Raw genomic sequence first — 16,676 nt, 5'->3', positions numbered from 1 at the left:
CATTGCGATCCGACGAAGTTTCAAATTTAATATTTACTAATTATATACACTGATACCATTAAGTCTTGGAATACTTTAACTATTCGCGAAAACATGTTTTAAAAGCACGCGTTGGTGATTTTTTTACCTTATTTACTTAGAATAAAGTTAAATTAAACGAATGTAGTTAGATTCAACTTAGATTAAAGTATTAAACAAATGTAGTTAGATTCAACTTAGATTAAAGTATTAAACAAATGTAGTTAGATTCAACTTAGATTAAAGTATTAAACAAATGTAGTCATATTCAACTTAGATTAAAGTATTAAACAAATGTAGTCATATTCAACTTAGATTAAAGTATTAAACAAATGTAGTCATATTCAACTTAGATTAAAGTATTAAACAAATGTAGTTAGATTCAACTTAGATTAAAGTATTAAACAAATGTAGTCATATTCAACTTAGATTAAAGTATTAAACAAATGTAGTCATATTCAACTTAGATTAAAGTATTAAACAAATGTAGTCATATTCAACTTAGATTAAAGTATTAAACAAATGTAGTCATATTCAACTTAGATTAAAGTATTAAACAAATGTAGTCATATTCAACTTAGATTAAAGTATTAAACAAATGTAGTCAGATTCAACTTAGATTTACAAAAAACATTATGAGAATAAACTTAAATTTAACAAATTCAGTCAAAATCAAATTAGATTTCACAAATGTAGTTGCATTATGTACAGTTACTGAACCAGGGTAATATTGTTTTGGTCTAAAATGTATTTTGGTTATTCTTGTGTCTACACTCGAACCGTGTTTACTCTGTTTCAGTCAAGAACTCGAGGCCTTAGATTGTCTCTAGATTAGTTTTATTGTACATCAGTGGTTCTCTGTTCTTTATATAGTTCAAATGTAGTTAATTGCTGAAATGTAGACGTTTGCACGTGACGTCACTATTTATAAGGTGATTGGTATTTACCGCTACGGGGCTTCGCCGCGTGTTTTCGGATCAATATTGTCGCCACGTGCAAGCTGTCGCGTGTAAGCGCTCTAGTTCGCGACCTTTGGGTGTCATCATTATTGAAGGCACGCGCCGTTCGCCCGTTATCGATTGAAGCCTGCGCGTGGATACTAATTCCCCTATTGCCTTTGACCTCCGTTTTTTAATGAAATATATATTTTTTAAAAATCTGGGACATTTTGAAAAAGATTATAATTGACGGCGTCATTAGGCAAACAAAGGAAGAGATTCGCCGATAGCATCCCCATCTTTCAGCTGTTGTTTTTATAAAGAGGTCAGAATTTTGTTTTCGTAAATGACCCGTAGGGTCAGATTTTCCGTATTTTCCGGCCCGACGTTCAACAGATGGTTTTCATCTTGTCAGTAGTTATTTCCCCAAAAAATCGCTCACCCTGTTTTCTTTTTTTTTTTTTTTTTTCACTCCAGCGAGCCCTTATAAAGGGTCCCGTTGCAAAAGGGGGGTTTTACGGTCCCTATATATTGCCGAAATGAGGCGAAACATTTTTGGGAAATATACAACGCAGACTATACATCGAGCTTTATCGTTATTTTAAAGTGTCAAAATTTCCAAATGTTTTTTCTGTACATTTTTCGCCCTCTTGCGAAATAAGGATTCTTCAACCACCTTATTACTTGTTTTATATAAAAGTAGTTTTTTTGGCATCAGTGACGTTTGGGGGCGGTGGGGGTCTGGAACTTTACCCGATCCGCCAAGGGTCAAAGTTGAAGCGGCTCCCCTTCCTAGGGTGAAGGAACCCACCGCCTTTCGAGCTCTTCGGAGGGTGGTTGGTATAAATTTGTTAGGACGGCCTTATATAAAAATTACTCTCCCCAAAATCGTAAATTTCCGGGGCTAGTTTACGTTAGCATCGACTAATAGGTTTACGTTATTTTTCTTTTGGAAAGCCTATAGCTTTTTCCTGAAAGGCGATATGTTGTTTTGGGTTTTGTGAAATACTTCCAATAAAATTATCGGCAAGTTTACATTTGGAACGAATTGAGAGCTGTTGCCTCAACGTTAACTTTTGACTTTGAAACCACATTTAGATTTTGTTTGTATGAAAGACGCTTTTCACGGGATTTGGGATCTGGGATGTTATCAAAACTCTCCCCATAGGTGGCGCTCTTTTATATAAACCTTCGCTATTTTAATAGAGAGGTTAAAATACTTTCTAAGCGTACGTCGAGAATGTCACACTGAATCGAGGCATTTCTTAAGCCTCACAGTTTCTACTTTTAGGCATTTCAGGCTTAGGTATTGCCTTATTAAAGGCTGATTAGCTGGACGTTATCCATAGACGTATTTGCGGTGATTCTAACCTCGCTTGAGGTTTGTCTATATATGTATAGATTTCCATGTGAATTTTGTACTTGAATTCGAACCCTTTCATTATCCGAACTATGATGCAAATCCCAAATTGATATCGAATGTATCAACGCGTATCAATTCCCCAGCAATGCTATTTATATATTTTAATCAGTAAGTTTGAAAGGATAGGTATTTACGAACACTTTTAGTCTATAGATAAAAACTAAATCTAATATTAATCTATTTTCTTTTGAAATATAATCTAAACTCTATAACTCAGCAAAATTATTAGTTGAACTAATTAAAGGGATAATATTGTAAATCGAAAAATTGTCTAAATCTGGTGGCAGAAATGTCAAATTAGGTGGTCTAAAATAAATACATTGAAGAACGCGTTACCACTTGTTTTAACGTAACTAGCGCCAATTCGCTTTAGCTTTTGGTAAATCTGGTGCCAGAAATGTCAAATTAGGGTTTCTAAAAGATAAATGTTTAATTTTACACTCCCCGTAAAGGATATTCTACACAAAAACGCGTTACAGCTGGTTTTTAACGTAACTAGCGCCAATTACTCTTAGCTACTGTTATACCTGGTGGCCAAAATGTTAAATATGGAACTTTACGCTTCCATTAATCTCTCTAGTAGTTACGCAATATGTCAGAAACATTTCCTTTTTTGCTTCGGTTTCTTCGGAAAAAACGACTGCTCCTAATTGGGTATTATTATTTCTGGTTACAGATTAGAAATGGATTGCACCGGCGAGAGTAATCATATCGAACTCTCTCGATGACGCCCACCCCGATTCCCCCGGGGCCCTCGGTGGTCGCGCCGCCTTTGGCCCGAGGCGGGCCCGTGACCGGCGACCACTCCGGGATCGTCCCGAACGGCGATGACCAATTCGGCGACCACCAGCGTTTCACCATGTCCGCCAACCCGATGACTCACCAGCAACAACAGCCTTACCTTTCGAATCAGTGTCGCAATTCAATGTCCATCAGCAACACGAAGGGACTCCTCAATATGCCCGGCCAAAATAATTGCTTCCTTAACAGTGCCGTACAGGTAAATTACCTTTTCTATATAACTCACGTAGATTTTACCTCGTCGCTAGCTTTCTCTTTAACTATCAGTTGAGAGTTACGGAGCGTTTCTTTATTAATCCAGCCTCCGCCTAAGAGATTTTGTCCGCAATCGGGCACTTCAATGTAACGACAGTGAAGATTACTCGGAGAGTTCCTCTCGGGTGGTCTCTCCAGTAATATAGCCATCAAGATGACAGCGTCCATATAATCATTCCACCTTGGATTAATAATAGTAGTTCCTACCTGGATATATCACTTGGAAAAAACCTGACAAGCAAATGACTTTTGCGACAGCAGCGCCGCTTCGGCGAAGTTAACGGAGAATTTCCGAAACTGCCGTAACACGTAGCCTTCTACAAGGCAGAACCCGTAACAAACACTTAGGAAATGCACGCGGAACGCTAGAGTGATAAAAAAAAATTAAATTAATTAATGTGATTTAAAGGTCTACATAATTGTGTAGATTGTCACGGAAATCGGGGAAATTTATGAAGCTTCAGAAAGTTTGCCATAAAGCGTACAAATTTACATCAATAAATTTTCTTACTTAAAATTATTTTTTATTACTTCTGATATATTTAATATTATCGAGTGTTTTCAACATTATCTTAAAACATTGGGTCTTCTTGCACCTGGAAAAATATCAGGGAAATCAGATTATCAATAGCGGTTTGAACCCTGTCTAGAGATAACTTAGGACGAAATCCACTAATCTTACCAATAAAATAAAAATTTAATTTCGAGACCTAATGGAAAATCTACAAATCTAACCAAAACATACAAATTAATGAAAATATGGAAAATTTAGTCGAACGAACAAATTTTATTTTGGCTTGACCATTCTGAACAAACGCTAAGTCTATTTTTCGACTATTAACCCCCGTAGAAGTGTTGTAATTACAATACATCGGTGTGTATACGAAATCTAACTTCCAGGGGTTGTTGACTCCGTCGCAAAATGAGCGTTTATGATTTATTCATCAAACGCAATTTTCTCTAACTTCCAACTACGATTTAATTCGTCTCTTTAAAAAAATGTAAATACTTAATTCGTTTGGGAGGAACGGTTTCACTCTCATTTGGAGCACACCAAAAAAAATAAATAGCAAAAGTAAACCTAAAGGAAATAAATTTATAATCTATTCCGCACGATATTTAGAAGAAACTGGAGAGGGGGACCAAAAGTGGTGGTCTTTTTTTTGTAAGAGAAAAAAGTCAGTCTCGCCCATAGTGGGCCAATTAAATCTTCAAAGTCTCTCCTAGAATCACCACCAAAACTGGTCCTGCTGGATAAGTTTTTATTTTTGAGAAAAACAGTTCCCCTCCCCTTCGGCTTTCCCAAGAAACGCTTGATCGGTTAGTCTCTCCACTGTCGAATCAGAAACGGCGTCAGTTTCACCTGAATCAACGGAAGTAACGCGTGACGCGCTTTTTAACAATCAACTTTGGCAAGCGCTAAATTCGAGTCATCGCTTTCAGGTGAAGTTGTCGGCCGGCGATAGCGTCTTTCTTTACAGGTAGATAAGAAAGCCCAGTTTGCTCCGTTCCGATTTTCGGATGGGGGGACCTGGTTTTTTTTTCTACGTAATTTTTCCCCTCCTGACTGAAGACGAAATGAAATTGAAGGAATATACCTTACCTAATACTACGAATGATATCAGAAATAAAATCGTGGTTTTTGGTTATACTTGTATGGTGTTAATATATGTATACAGGGCGATTGAAGTAGATAATAATGCTAGGCTCAATTTCAACAACTAAATGTGGATTTCGTATTAAAGAATTATGAATTATGTTGCCTCTATTTTTTATTTTTGAGGAACGAATTTTCATTCAGGCACATTATAAATTGAAATAAATTTTTATGGAGATTTTTCTTTAATATGGTAATCCCTTAAAAAATCCTAGTTTGATTCTTATTTTTAAGAACATATTTTTAATACTTTTTTGTTCTCGCAATATATTTTATATAATTTTGAAAATATTCGTGGAAGCTTTAAGTGAAATTTCTCTACTGAAATAAACTATATAAACAAAATTTTAAAACGGAATGAATTTTCGAACAAGATTTATATTTATGAAATAAACATTTACCTTCATTTGACCAGTAGGTTACTATTCATTGTTCATAGCATAATGTTTTTATTGAAACCATTTCAATTTGGATTTACAAAATGAAATTATTTTTTAAATCTCTATATTACAGGGTTGACACCAGCCCGTACACGAAACACCCGGTACACCCGCGCGTACACGAAACACACGTTCGTGTCTGTGTGTAGTTGTACTTTATTCAGCAGGTGCGTGTCCCTGTCTATCTTTTTTTATATTTTCTCCATCTCGAACGTCTTTCGTAAATAAAGGTAGTCTTTTGTATCGAAAAAGGAATAGAGATTTTAGCCTCGAGGTCCAGTTCATTGAATATAAAGGCGCTACTTTTCTTAAGACGCTGAAGCGGTACTTGAGGGCCATCTGGCCTGGCCAGCTGCGAATCATGGCCTCCTTATCCACTCTTGATTTTTATAGACGTTACAATATCGCCACTAATCGTTTTTTACCGCGTTTTGTTTTGGCCAATTTTTTTCTAATATCCCAGACAGACGCTGTAGCGAAAGTTTCGAATGAATAACTTGGGCGATAAAGAAACGTCTCTTTATCCGTTATTAAACAAATCGTGATTTCATTGTTCTTAAAGATTGTCTCGATGGTTGATGGTAATTGTAACAACGACCCATTTCCTGTCGCGCGACTCGAGAAGAATGAGTCTTGACGCGTGCCAAGCGTCTCCTTTCGTTTCCGTTGCAGTATCAGCCACGCGTCGAGTATAATTATATACCCCCCTCTAGGGGACGATTTAATGAATTTTAAAGAGACAGCCTCGTGTCAGTCGTTTTAATTTCCATTGTCCCAATCCTAATTGTTCTACATTTAAATCGTCTATTTAGTCCCCCTTCTGCAAGATGGGTTCGAAATAGCCCCTTTTCGTGTTCTAGATGAGGCTTCGAAATCGTGCTGACGTGAGCTCTTCGTTTTAATAAACATCGCGTGGTTTTTGGGGGTTATCGTGGGTGATTTAGGGAACGGGTTTCGTTATAGAGAGCGGGTTTTCTTTGTTTTTCTAGTGGTTTGACTTTTGAATGGTCACGGATATTGAGAAACAATTGATGGTCTTAACAATAGTTAGTTTCTTTAAAAAATTGATGGTCTATTATATTTTCAACTTTCGATTCGTAATTTACCCTTCGTACCGTCGGCTCAATTGATTGCTCTTTGATAGATTGAGTTTAAAAGCGTTATATTGGTCGTGACGACTTTGGTTAGTTTATCTGGCCACGTAAAGTAATTACTTATAAATTATAGACGAATTTATGATTCAATTCGAGGGAAATATATAGAGTATTCAGAAATAAAATATTATATTTTCGTATGAAAATAATTGTATTCTGACTCACTGTGTAATTATGACGTGGGTAAGAGGTGTCAAAATCATAAAGGCATGACCAAAAATGAAATTGAAAGTGGTTCTGACTTTCATTAAGTCGACGTACAGAAAATACTGGTCTGTACTTTCAAACTTGTTGATCAAAATATAGACATTACTATTGTCCTGAAAATTGATATTTTGTAGTGTTGATTACAGCAAGAAGTATTTATGCTTGGAGAGAATGACTATATTGAGACGATCGGGGTCATGGTCTAGTTGAAGAGGGGAAAGCAAAACGTCCACCTCAATCGCGTCGGAAGACGTCAGTTTTAGGGAACCAATCAGATATTGTCTTGATTGATTGTTAAGGGGAGTAGCATACTGAAAGACCGTGAAACGCTAAAGAATTCATCCAACATAGTCCTTGTCCCTAAGTATAAATAAATAGAATCTTGGATAAATAATAGTAGTTCCTACCTGTATATCTGCATGCATTTTGTGTTTGTTACGGGTTCTGCATTGTAGAAGGCTACGTGTTACGGGAGTTTCGGAAATTCTCCGCTATCTCCGCCGAAGCGGCGCTGCTGTCGCAAAAGCCATTTGCTGGTCAGGTTTTTTTTCAAGTGATATATCCAGGTAGGAACTACTATTATTAATGAAAGCAGGGTTGCCACACGTCAGGGAAAACAGGGAAATCACGGAAAAGTCAGGGAGTTTAAAAATGGGCCTAAAAAGTCAGGGAAATGTCAGGGAATTTTAAGAATTGATAAAAATTCAGGGATAAGTCAGAGAATTCAATTTTATCTTGGCACTTTTTGAAGTTAATTTAACTCTAGATCTATGACAAATTCCACGATTATCATTTATTTCCTTGAATGTTTGGCTAATTTTTTCAACTTTGCAATAACCTTTTTACTGAAATATAAATTTATTAACTTCTGATAAAAGTAAAATATAAAAGAAAAATTTTGGCCTTAATAAGTCAGGGAAAGTCTGTTAAAATGGTCAGGGAAAACAGGGAATAGTCAGGGAATTTGAATCTGAAAGTTTTGTGGCAACCCTGGAAAGGTAGAATACTTATAGGTAGGTTTGTTTCGTCACTCGCTGCCTTGAGGCATTACCGCCATCTTGACCAAATTTATTTTTTACTGTTAGAATAATAAAAACCTTTAAATCTTTACAACAAAACTTGATATTGTAAAATGTCATTATTATTTTAGCGTTAGCGTTGAAGAGGTTTTGGAAGTCTTAAACGTGAAATGTAAATTGAGCTTGGGTCGATTTGGCGGTGATGGAAGTTTCGAACTTTCGACACAAATAAAGTACTCCCCTTTATTCCGAACGGCGCCCTTTCAAACAAAAAAACTCGATCGCTCTGTTTTTCTTTTTCGTGTATTATTTTAGCAAACGGCGAAAGTGGTTTCGTTTCTCGCAGACTCCACCCACGCTGCCGAATCTTGGCGCCAGCCGACACTCCACAAAATCCACCACGAGCCCATTTTCGTGATCTTAATTTTTTGTTACACGACTCCAGACAGAGATAAAGAAAAAATATATATTTTTTTAGGTTCACTTAGAAATATATTTCGAGCGAAACTATTGCTATGACCGAAATGTAGCCGTTGTCGTTCTTATTGGCGACACCTTCGATTCTTTTCCCAAATACTTATAACGCGTACTTCTAAATAGGATGGTCGCGGAAAATTAGGCATTTGATATATGTGAAATTGTGAGTGCAAGAAATGTAATTTAAACATCAATCGATAGGAATTATCATTATCACACAAAGTTAATTTGGACAATTGGAGGACAAATAGCCAAAACTTATTCGACGTGAAACCTTGGACGAATAATTACTGGACTCGAAACCTAAGCAAAATCCCCGGTTCCGTCAGCGCTCCTACCGAGAGAATCGCGAAATATTTATATCCAAATACAAAACACATGCGTAAAAAAGTCAGATGACCGGAATTCCGTCGTCTGCTCTACTGTTTTTAATAGAAGTGAGGTTTTTGGAATTTTAATAGGCTCTAGATTATTCAGTAATAATTGTATTGGAATAAAAATGAAAGGGTAATGATTTAATTAATTTAAATAGGAAGTTCGCTTTAATGTTTTTGTATGTATAGTTTGTGTGAAGGTTTAAATAGATTATAAATTTAAAAACGCCTAGTCAAAATGGAAATAAAGGTGTAAGCTTTGACGACAGTGACGAGCTAAGAAGGCTAGGCCTAACGGCGTCCGCTAATATTGGGCACGTGTTTATTGCGAGGGGCTGATCACTCCGCGTAATCGGTGTACAGACTTTCTAAGAGTGGTTAGCCCCTCGGTTTATTGTTTGGATAGAAATCTTTCCAATACTACGCCGCTGACGTAAAAGCACCAAGCGCGCCATTTGGTTTCGGGTCCAGTAATTATTCGTCCAAGGTGAAACTTTCATAACCACTGACGGACTTGTTATTTTTTCTATTTCTCGAAGCTAGACTTTACGTTGGAAGTTGCTGTTTCTTTCTTTACCTGAGAGGTTCTCTTTTTTATGATAATGATTTTCCCCGGGCTTCGGATGGCCTCTAACCTCCGGCCGGGCTTACCTGTCCCGGGAACACCCTCCTCCATCTTCTTCGGATGTGAAAACCTGTTTCCGCAGCGTCGAGCGGGGTGAACAAAACTACCAAGTTTCGATCACTCGGAAATCGAAGCGCGGTTGAAAGCTTTTTAGCCCCGATCACCTTCCAATACAGTCGTGCGCCCGCTTATTTTGAACTTTCCAACTGGCGTTTCGATTTAAAAGTATCTCGGGGTAAAGTTTATCGACGATAGATTGTAGTTTTAACTGTTGGGAGTTCGAGGTCCTCGTCGAAGGTCACTTTTGGGTCTCATTTTGACCCCTGGAGGCGCGAGTTCGTGTCCAGGGCCTTCTTGTTTATTTATGAGGCGCGCGCAATCGGTTTTATCTTTTATATACCTGACGAAGAAGCTTTTGCACGCTCATTTTAAATGTAATTAAGATTAGCGAAGTTTTCTTTATGAGGCGAAATAGCCAGTGGAGTGTTTAACTTTGTATATTTTATGCTGGAATTTTGGGGATAGTGGTCGTATTAATAATAATAAGCTTATCACTTGGCTTATCATTCAGGTTTTCAGCTAGGCTAATACCCAAGGCACAACCCTAGGCCTAAGTCATCAAGCTATATTCCCAAAATTATTCAAAATTCGTAATTTTAAAGTTGTTTTTAAAAAGTTTATTTCGTTGAAATTGGATCTGTTCAGTTTATTAATATTATAATCGATTTCGTAGCATTTGAAATCGAAAAATCGTCGTGTTATACGAGTTAATACTTGCTTTTAACGTAACTAGCGCCAATCAGCCCTAATTAATGTTAACCTGGTGGCTGAAATGGGAAATGAATTGGTCGACCTTAAATATGGAAGTTTAAATTTCGTTTAATGTCAATATTATACTTAAATTGAACTTAATGAAACTAAATTACTACTTTGTACCGAATTAGCGTCGCTTAAGAAACTATTAAATCCATTAAACTAATTTAATTAAAATCAACATTTTTTAAAGAAAAGCAGAAAATGATTTGTACCTTGATTTACGTCAAAAAACTCCGATTTTAAGTTGTGTAAAACCGATTTTAAGTATTTATTTTTAACTTCGCGAAACCACACCTAACAAAACCCGTTCCAAGGAAAAGAAAATCTTCAAAAATTTCAATTCCACTTTTTAAGTTACGCGGTCTTATTACGGTTTAACCATTTACGAGCAGAACCAAATTTAACATTCATTTATGCAACGTAAATTATTTAACTTATTTTTTCTCTGTAAGTTTTCTTTTACGTTAAAGAACCCGGGTGTAGTAATAAATTAAGTATACTTCGTATGTAAACTCCCGAGTGGATTCCTTAACTAATGTCATTCCCCTCCGCGCGAATTATTCGAACAGGTTTTGTTCATTTAAAATTTTTTTTATGGATATTTGAAAGTCCGTCACTGATATTTGGATGTATAAATTATTCATGATATTGTACCTAGGATGTTGATACGCGTTTTATCAGGTTATTTCTATTTAATGAAATGCGTATTTTTATCCGAGTACCTGTCCTTGGAATATATAAATTTACGCCTACAAATTACCGTTGTTAGCTTATAATTATTCCATACAATGGCGCTAATGCCAGAGTATCGACCGAATTCCGGTAGTCCTAATAAACGTTTCTGGGTTCGATAGAGACCCCTAGCGGCGTCTATTGATAAAACACCACTTTAGTAATACGATCTGCCCGCCAATCACCTCTACTTTCACCAAAGAGAAATGCTTAATATTTAATTTATTTTCTACAAAACTTCAATAGTATCTTGTTTCGAAAAACTACCGTAAATGGTGCGACGAAAATGTTGAAGTGGTGTATTATAACTCATTTTTCCTTACGATTTCCTTACAATTCCCGAGCTCTCCAATGGTCTATTTTTTAGCTATGATTTTATCTTGGTAAAAAACCCAGGCAGCTAACCTCATTTTAATAGTGTAACATTTAGCAGGCTTTCGGCCTATTTAACCTTCATTTATTAAATTACCGGTCATTTTTAAGGCTTCGCTAACGCGTAACAATTGAAAATACTTAATTCTTAACACCTATATATGGTCTAATCCGAATTAAAGAAACCACCGCATTAACTTCTTAAGACAGCGGCCCGAGGGGCTGATCACTCCGCGTAATCGGTGTACAGAGCCGTACCTTTGACTGTACTAATGGGATTACGCGTAGTCTTTGAAGTCCCTGCCTTTGGTAGTGCTAATCTAAGCGAAATCTGGTGTACAGACTTTCTAAGAGTGGTTAGCCCCTCGCAGTGGCCCTATTTATTCTATAGATGAAGCCACATTAAAACCGCACACCTTTTCTTCATCAGATAAAGTGGCTTGGTGTCCCTAATGCGTGTAGACCATTTGCATTAACGCCAGTCGTTGGACGCCATGTCGACGTGAGTTGGCTTCGCCGTGCCGTTATAAGTAACATAATACGTATATAAGTATCTTACTGCCAGGTTAGTGTGATGGGGATAAGTACTAGCTAAATGGGAAAATAACTACTTCAAAAAAATGAAGGGGCGGCGGAGTGTTTAGCAATTTCGCCTCGCAGCAAGAGTAGCCGAGTTCGATCCCAGCTTGTGGCACTGGGTGAAAACTCGGAACATTTCCTTCTACGTTGAGTTTGCAAGTTCTCTCCCCACTGGTTTAAGGGGTTTTCCCCTGAGCTCTTCGGTTTCCACTTCCATAGAAACTTGTTGAGGTTAACTGTAATAGCTAGTGTAGAGAGCTGTTGGCTCGCGTGGCATGAAGGGCTTGTCACCACCCTCCTACGCATTGTAACCCGGCCACCTGAACTAAAGGCTTCAAAAGTCGCTTGATGACTTAGGCCTAAGGTGGTGCCTAGGTTATTAGCCTAGCTGATTATTTATAAAAACAAACGTATTTTTAATTTTCAAGAAGACTTTGCTAATCTGACAAAATCTTAATAACAAACTTATAGTAATTCTCGAAGAGTGGTCAGTCCTTGCCTGGATATATCACTTGGAAAAAACCTGACAAGCAAATGACTTTTGCGACAGCAGCGGTTATGGAAACTCTCTTATTGTTTAGTACGTTACTTATGATGGCATTTACCACGTAAAATATCGGTTTTGATTGAGGCCCAAGAAAATCGTCAGTAGCGGTGGCTACGAGAAGAAGCCGTTTATGGTTCTCGGCGGCATTCGTGGTCCGCGAGGCCAATCAATCGCGTGAACAGCGGAAAGTCGTGTCGGGAGTGGGCGTCGTCGGAGCCCATTTGAAACCCACTCCAAGGATACTGCCTCCGAATAAAAGACGACAATAAAAGTACAATATCTGGCTTCACTTTTCGCTAGAGTGCCTATTATAGCTCCCCACACGAACGTTTCATTTCTTTTATTCCGATTATTATTGACCGTATCAGAAGTTGATCATATATTTCTTACGAGAGAAGTATCACAACTCGGACATTCAAATTATACGATTTTTTTAATCACGATTCAAAATCTAAGGCGTGTATTCCTTCCGCTTAGGATGTAAAGTGAAAATTTTACACAGCGTATGGATAATGGATACGTAAGTTTTAGAAACTGTCAGTATGATAAGAAATGCATTCAGGTGCTTAATAATACATTGCGGAGATTCTAAAAACCTTCATCGTGTACTTTGTAGCTAACTTTCTTCTAATTGCAATTTCTCCGTGACACTCTTTCACAGCGCCATCTATGTTTAGGTTTTGTGATTAAAAACAGATGATCACACGCTACGAGGTACCCTAGGATGGTACTAGAGGCTAATGCCATTGACCTTCATTCTTAGGTACTTGAATGCATTTCTGGTATGACGCATTTCGTCGGGTACTATTTCTATGGTTTCTCTTCCGAAATTGCTTAAATTGCAAGAATAAGCATGGCCTGCGAAAGTACATTAGCAGAATATGGATACTTCTCCCTTAAGAGTTTATCATATACTTTTGACCGTATTTGATCTTCGTATAAAAAGAATATCTGAGTCAGACGGAGCTGGTAAAAGTTCCGCCCAGATTGAAAGTGAAAAATGGAGTAGTCTTGGGGATTTAATTGTAGGATTAAAGGCGTCGCGAAGTCCCGAAATGTCCAGGAGAAAGAGGGACTCAACTTTGACCTCGACAAAGAGATAATCTCGGCTGCGAGGCGTCGTTAAGTTTGTCGGTTAGGACCCGAGACGTCAGGGTTTTACTTCTCTGGAAGATTTGGGCGATACGGTGGGAAAGCCAAACACGTTTCCAAGACCTCTACGGAGAAAACGTTACTTTTCGAGGGATTTATCGGCTTTTAAAAATCCATTTCGGCTCCAACAGATCCCTACTCTCTAGATATCTTCTGACAGGTTTCGAGATTACCCGTTTAGATTAGCCAGAAATCGCTGGCACTTATTCCACGCGGAGAAGTGAGGAAGACCATCTTCGTACGAAAACGTTTCTGTGAAATTTACCTCGTCGTATTCCGTGAACTTTTGTGTACATTTATTTCAAACAAATTGTGTCATTTGGCCTGAAATCTGGAATGAAATATCCAAAATCAAAAATCTAGGTCTGGCAAATCTGAAAATGTTCTAAAAAATCCAAACTAAACTTTGGTTTTAAAATAGCATTTAAAAATTATTATCGATATCTTTTTTGGTTTGGGACTTTATGATTCTAGCGATCCAATAGTATTTACATTACCCTAAAATCGTATTAAATTCGATTCCATTAATATCGATTTTTGTATCTGTTAAAACCTTTCTAGAAAATACGAAAAGGTCTAAAAAGAGATAAATAATTATATTCTATAATCGTTGATAATATTAATAATAATAATTTCATTTAATTCCAATAATTCCGATTGGTTTTTGGGTACTTTTAGCCAAAAGCCTTACTTGGGTTATTTGAAGATTAACACAAATTTCAAAGCCTATTCTTGGCGTTTTTACTACGTGTGAAACAATGAAATAGAACCATGAGGTGGTTGTTGCGTAGGGTTGGGCGGTAGCTCACTATCCCCGTAGCAACGATATACACCCCGGAAGTTAAAAAATGACTCCGACGTATACTTTACAGTCATAAAGAATACGAAACGTCAGAGTTAAAATATATGAAGTAATCCTATCTCCGCACCTGTCCCGAAGGAGCTTATGCTTGCATTTAAATCCAGTTTTCAAGGTTTTACAGAGCGTGAAAGTTGGGTACACAATAGAAAGTCGTGACCGTCTGCTGAAGAAAATATTCTACAAAATTATACTTCGGAATAAACAAACTATAAAACTAACAATTTTTAATTATATAAAGAACTTTTTATTATTGTTTTGAGATTATTATTTGTTTTTCGGCGAATGTGAGCGGTTTAACCCCTCTGTAGGGTCTTATTCGGTGTATATTTCGAGAAAACTTTAATTACCCAATTAAAAAAAGATATAGATTATTACCCACTTTCGGATTCTCTATAACCGATACTTATTCCTTATTTGAAATATATAAAGTCCTTAATTTAGTAGTTCAATTAAGTAAAAGGCGAGTAGGCGGATCAACCTTGAATATTTCTCGAACCGATTACGCGTCAAACCTTTTTCCGTTTCGATGTAAACTCTCGTTGAACGCGCCCCTTTTTCTCAGTAAATTACCAATTAAAGCCAAGACAACTCCTTACTTTATCAAACTCTCGAAGCGCACGGTATTTAGCGATTAGGCATTTTGGGAACTCTTCGAATCATTAGATAAAGTTCTTTGTTTCGAGGAGGGTAATGTAGCCATTTGGAATTAATCATTAGTTAGTAGAGGTACCTGTTTTATGGTTTTTAATAATATTTATAATTGGTACTTTTGAGACGAGCCCTTAATAAAGATACACGCTTCTTCTTGTAGGTTCTGTGGCATTTGGACATCTTCAGAAGAAGTTTTCGCGAGTTAACGGGACACGCTTGCATGGCTGATTCGTGCATTTTTTGCGCCTTGAAAGTAAGTGTAAAATTTCGTATTTGTCGTGGCTTTGACGAAGGTTGCCTAACCGTGCGTGGTGTGTCTTGTCAGGAACTGTTCGCCCAGTTCCAATACAGTCGCGAGACGGCCTTGCCACCGGACGCCCTGAGACGAGCTTTGGCCGAAACGTTCTTCGACCAAAGGCGATTTCAGTTGGGCTTCATGGACGACGCCGCCGAATGCTTCGAAAACATTCTGTTGAGAATTCATTGTCACATCGCCCATCAGGAATCCGAGGACATGTGTAGCGCTGGACATTGTATTCCTCATCAGAAATTCGCCATGACCATTGTGGAACAGGTACGTGGAAATATTTTATCTTGGTCCGTATAGGATTAGGGAAAAGAACCTTTTAAGGTAGCAACGCCATTAGAGGCCGATTTTTAAAATAGCCGAATGTATTAAATGTTACGTTATTCTTATTGTCCTGAATTGTTACCGAGTTTAACTTTTGTTTGTAGTTTTTACCTAAACCGTCGTTTAAAATGGTGTAAATGTTTTGTATTAAATCAGTATTTATTCCCACGTTTAAATTGGCACCATCTAGTATACCTAAAAGTATTAAAATAAAACCTCTAAGGGCTTCCCCTCTAAATGATGGTTTCCGAGTAAGAAATTTATGAATCGGTTAATTGAACGTTGCGTCGTTTTTTCAGACTGTGTGCCACGCTTGCGGGGCGACATCGGAGCCTTTACCCTTCAATCAAATGGTGCACTACGTCTCAGCGTCAGCCCTGTGCACCCAAGCCCGAGTGGCCAAACAAAACGGCATCGACGCTCCTAACGCTTTCGGCACCTTGATGAAAACGGCCGGAGGAATGGGCGACATTCGCGACTGTCCGGTCAGTTGATTTTTCTTGAAAATAATCTAATTGTATTTTGAATTGCGTCACTGATTGTTCGCGTTCCTCACTCAGAGCTCTTGCGGGGCCAAAATTCAAATACAGAAAACTCTCATGAACAATCCAGAAATTTGTAAGTATTGCCGTTTCTATTTTCTATATCAGAATTAGATGATATTTTTTCTTACGTATCCATCTCTCCATCCTTATGTTAGTCGCTTGAAACATGTACCTTTTCCAAATACTAGTGCGAGACTAAATACGTTATGAAGGGATTTACTAAAAATATTCCTACGTAATTTAGTTTTTACATTATACATCGATATTCGGAGTAATTTTGAGCCGTGATGTGGTGTATGAATCTGCAAAATCCTCAAGCCAGCGAAGGAACATGTTTCATTTTTATAGCGAAAAAGGATAACTTCTCGTAATAATGATATTATTTTCTTCTGATATATGTA

The 16,676-nt window shown here is 37.4% G+C and overlaps 1 protein-coding gene across 2 annotated transcripts in view; it reads left to right on the top strand.

Moving 5' to 3' along the window:
- ec (ubiquitin specific peptidase echinus) overlaps window positions 1-16,676 on the top strand; it is a 42,895-nt gene that overhangs the window by 21,201 nt on the left and 5,018 nt on the right. For both annotated transcript variants that reach the window (XM_090158105.1, XM_090158104.1), the window contains 5 exons: window positions 3,056-3,379; window positions 15,260-15,352; window positions 15,425-15,673; window positions 16,030-16,215; window positions 16,291-16,348. In XM_090158105.1, coding sequence (XP_090014231.1) covers window positions 3,104-3,379; window positions 15,260-15,352; window positions 15,425-15,673; window positions 16,030-16,215; window positions 16,291-16,348 — 862 coding nt within the window. In that variant the 5' untranslated portion in view covers window positions 3,056-3,103. The remainder of the gene's footprint in view (window positions 1-3,055; window positions 3,380-15,259; window positions 15,353-15,424; window positions 15,674-16,029; window positions 16,216-16,290; window positions 16,349-16,676) is intronic.

The sequence above is a fragment of the Leiobunum rupestre genome, chromosome 9, assembly GCF_980474605.1.
Source record: "Leiobunum rupestre chromosome 9, qqLeiRupe1.1.hap1, whole genome shotgun sequence".
NCBI classification, from domain to species: domain Eukaryota; kingdom Metazoa; phylum Arthropoda; class Arachnida; order Opiliones; family Sclerosomatidae; genus Leiobunum; species Leiobunum rupestre.
Note: the sequence above shows the minus strand (reverse complement) of the source record. Positions and strands in the feature narration are given on the sequence as shown.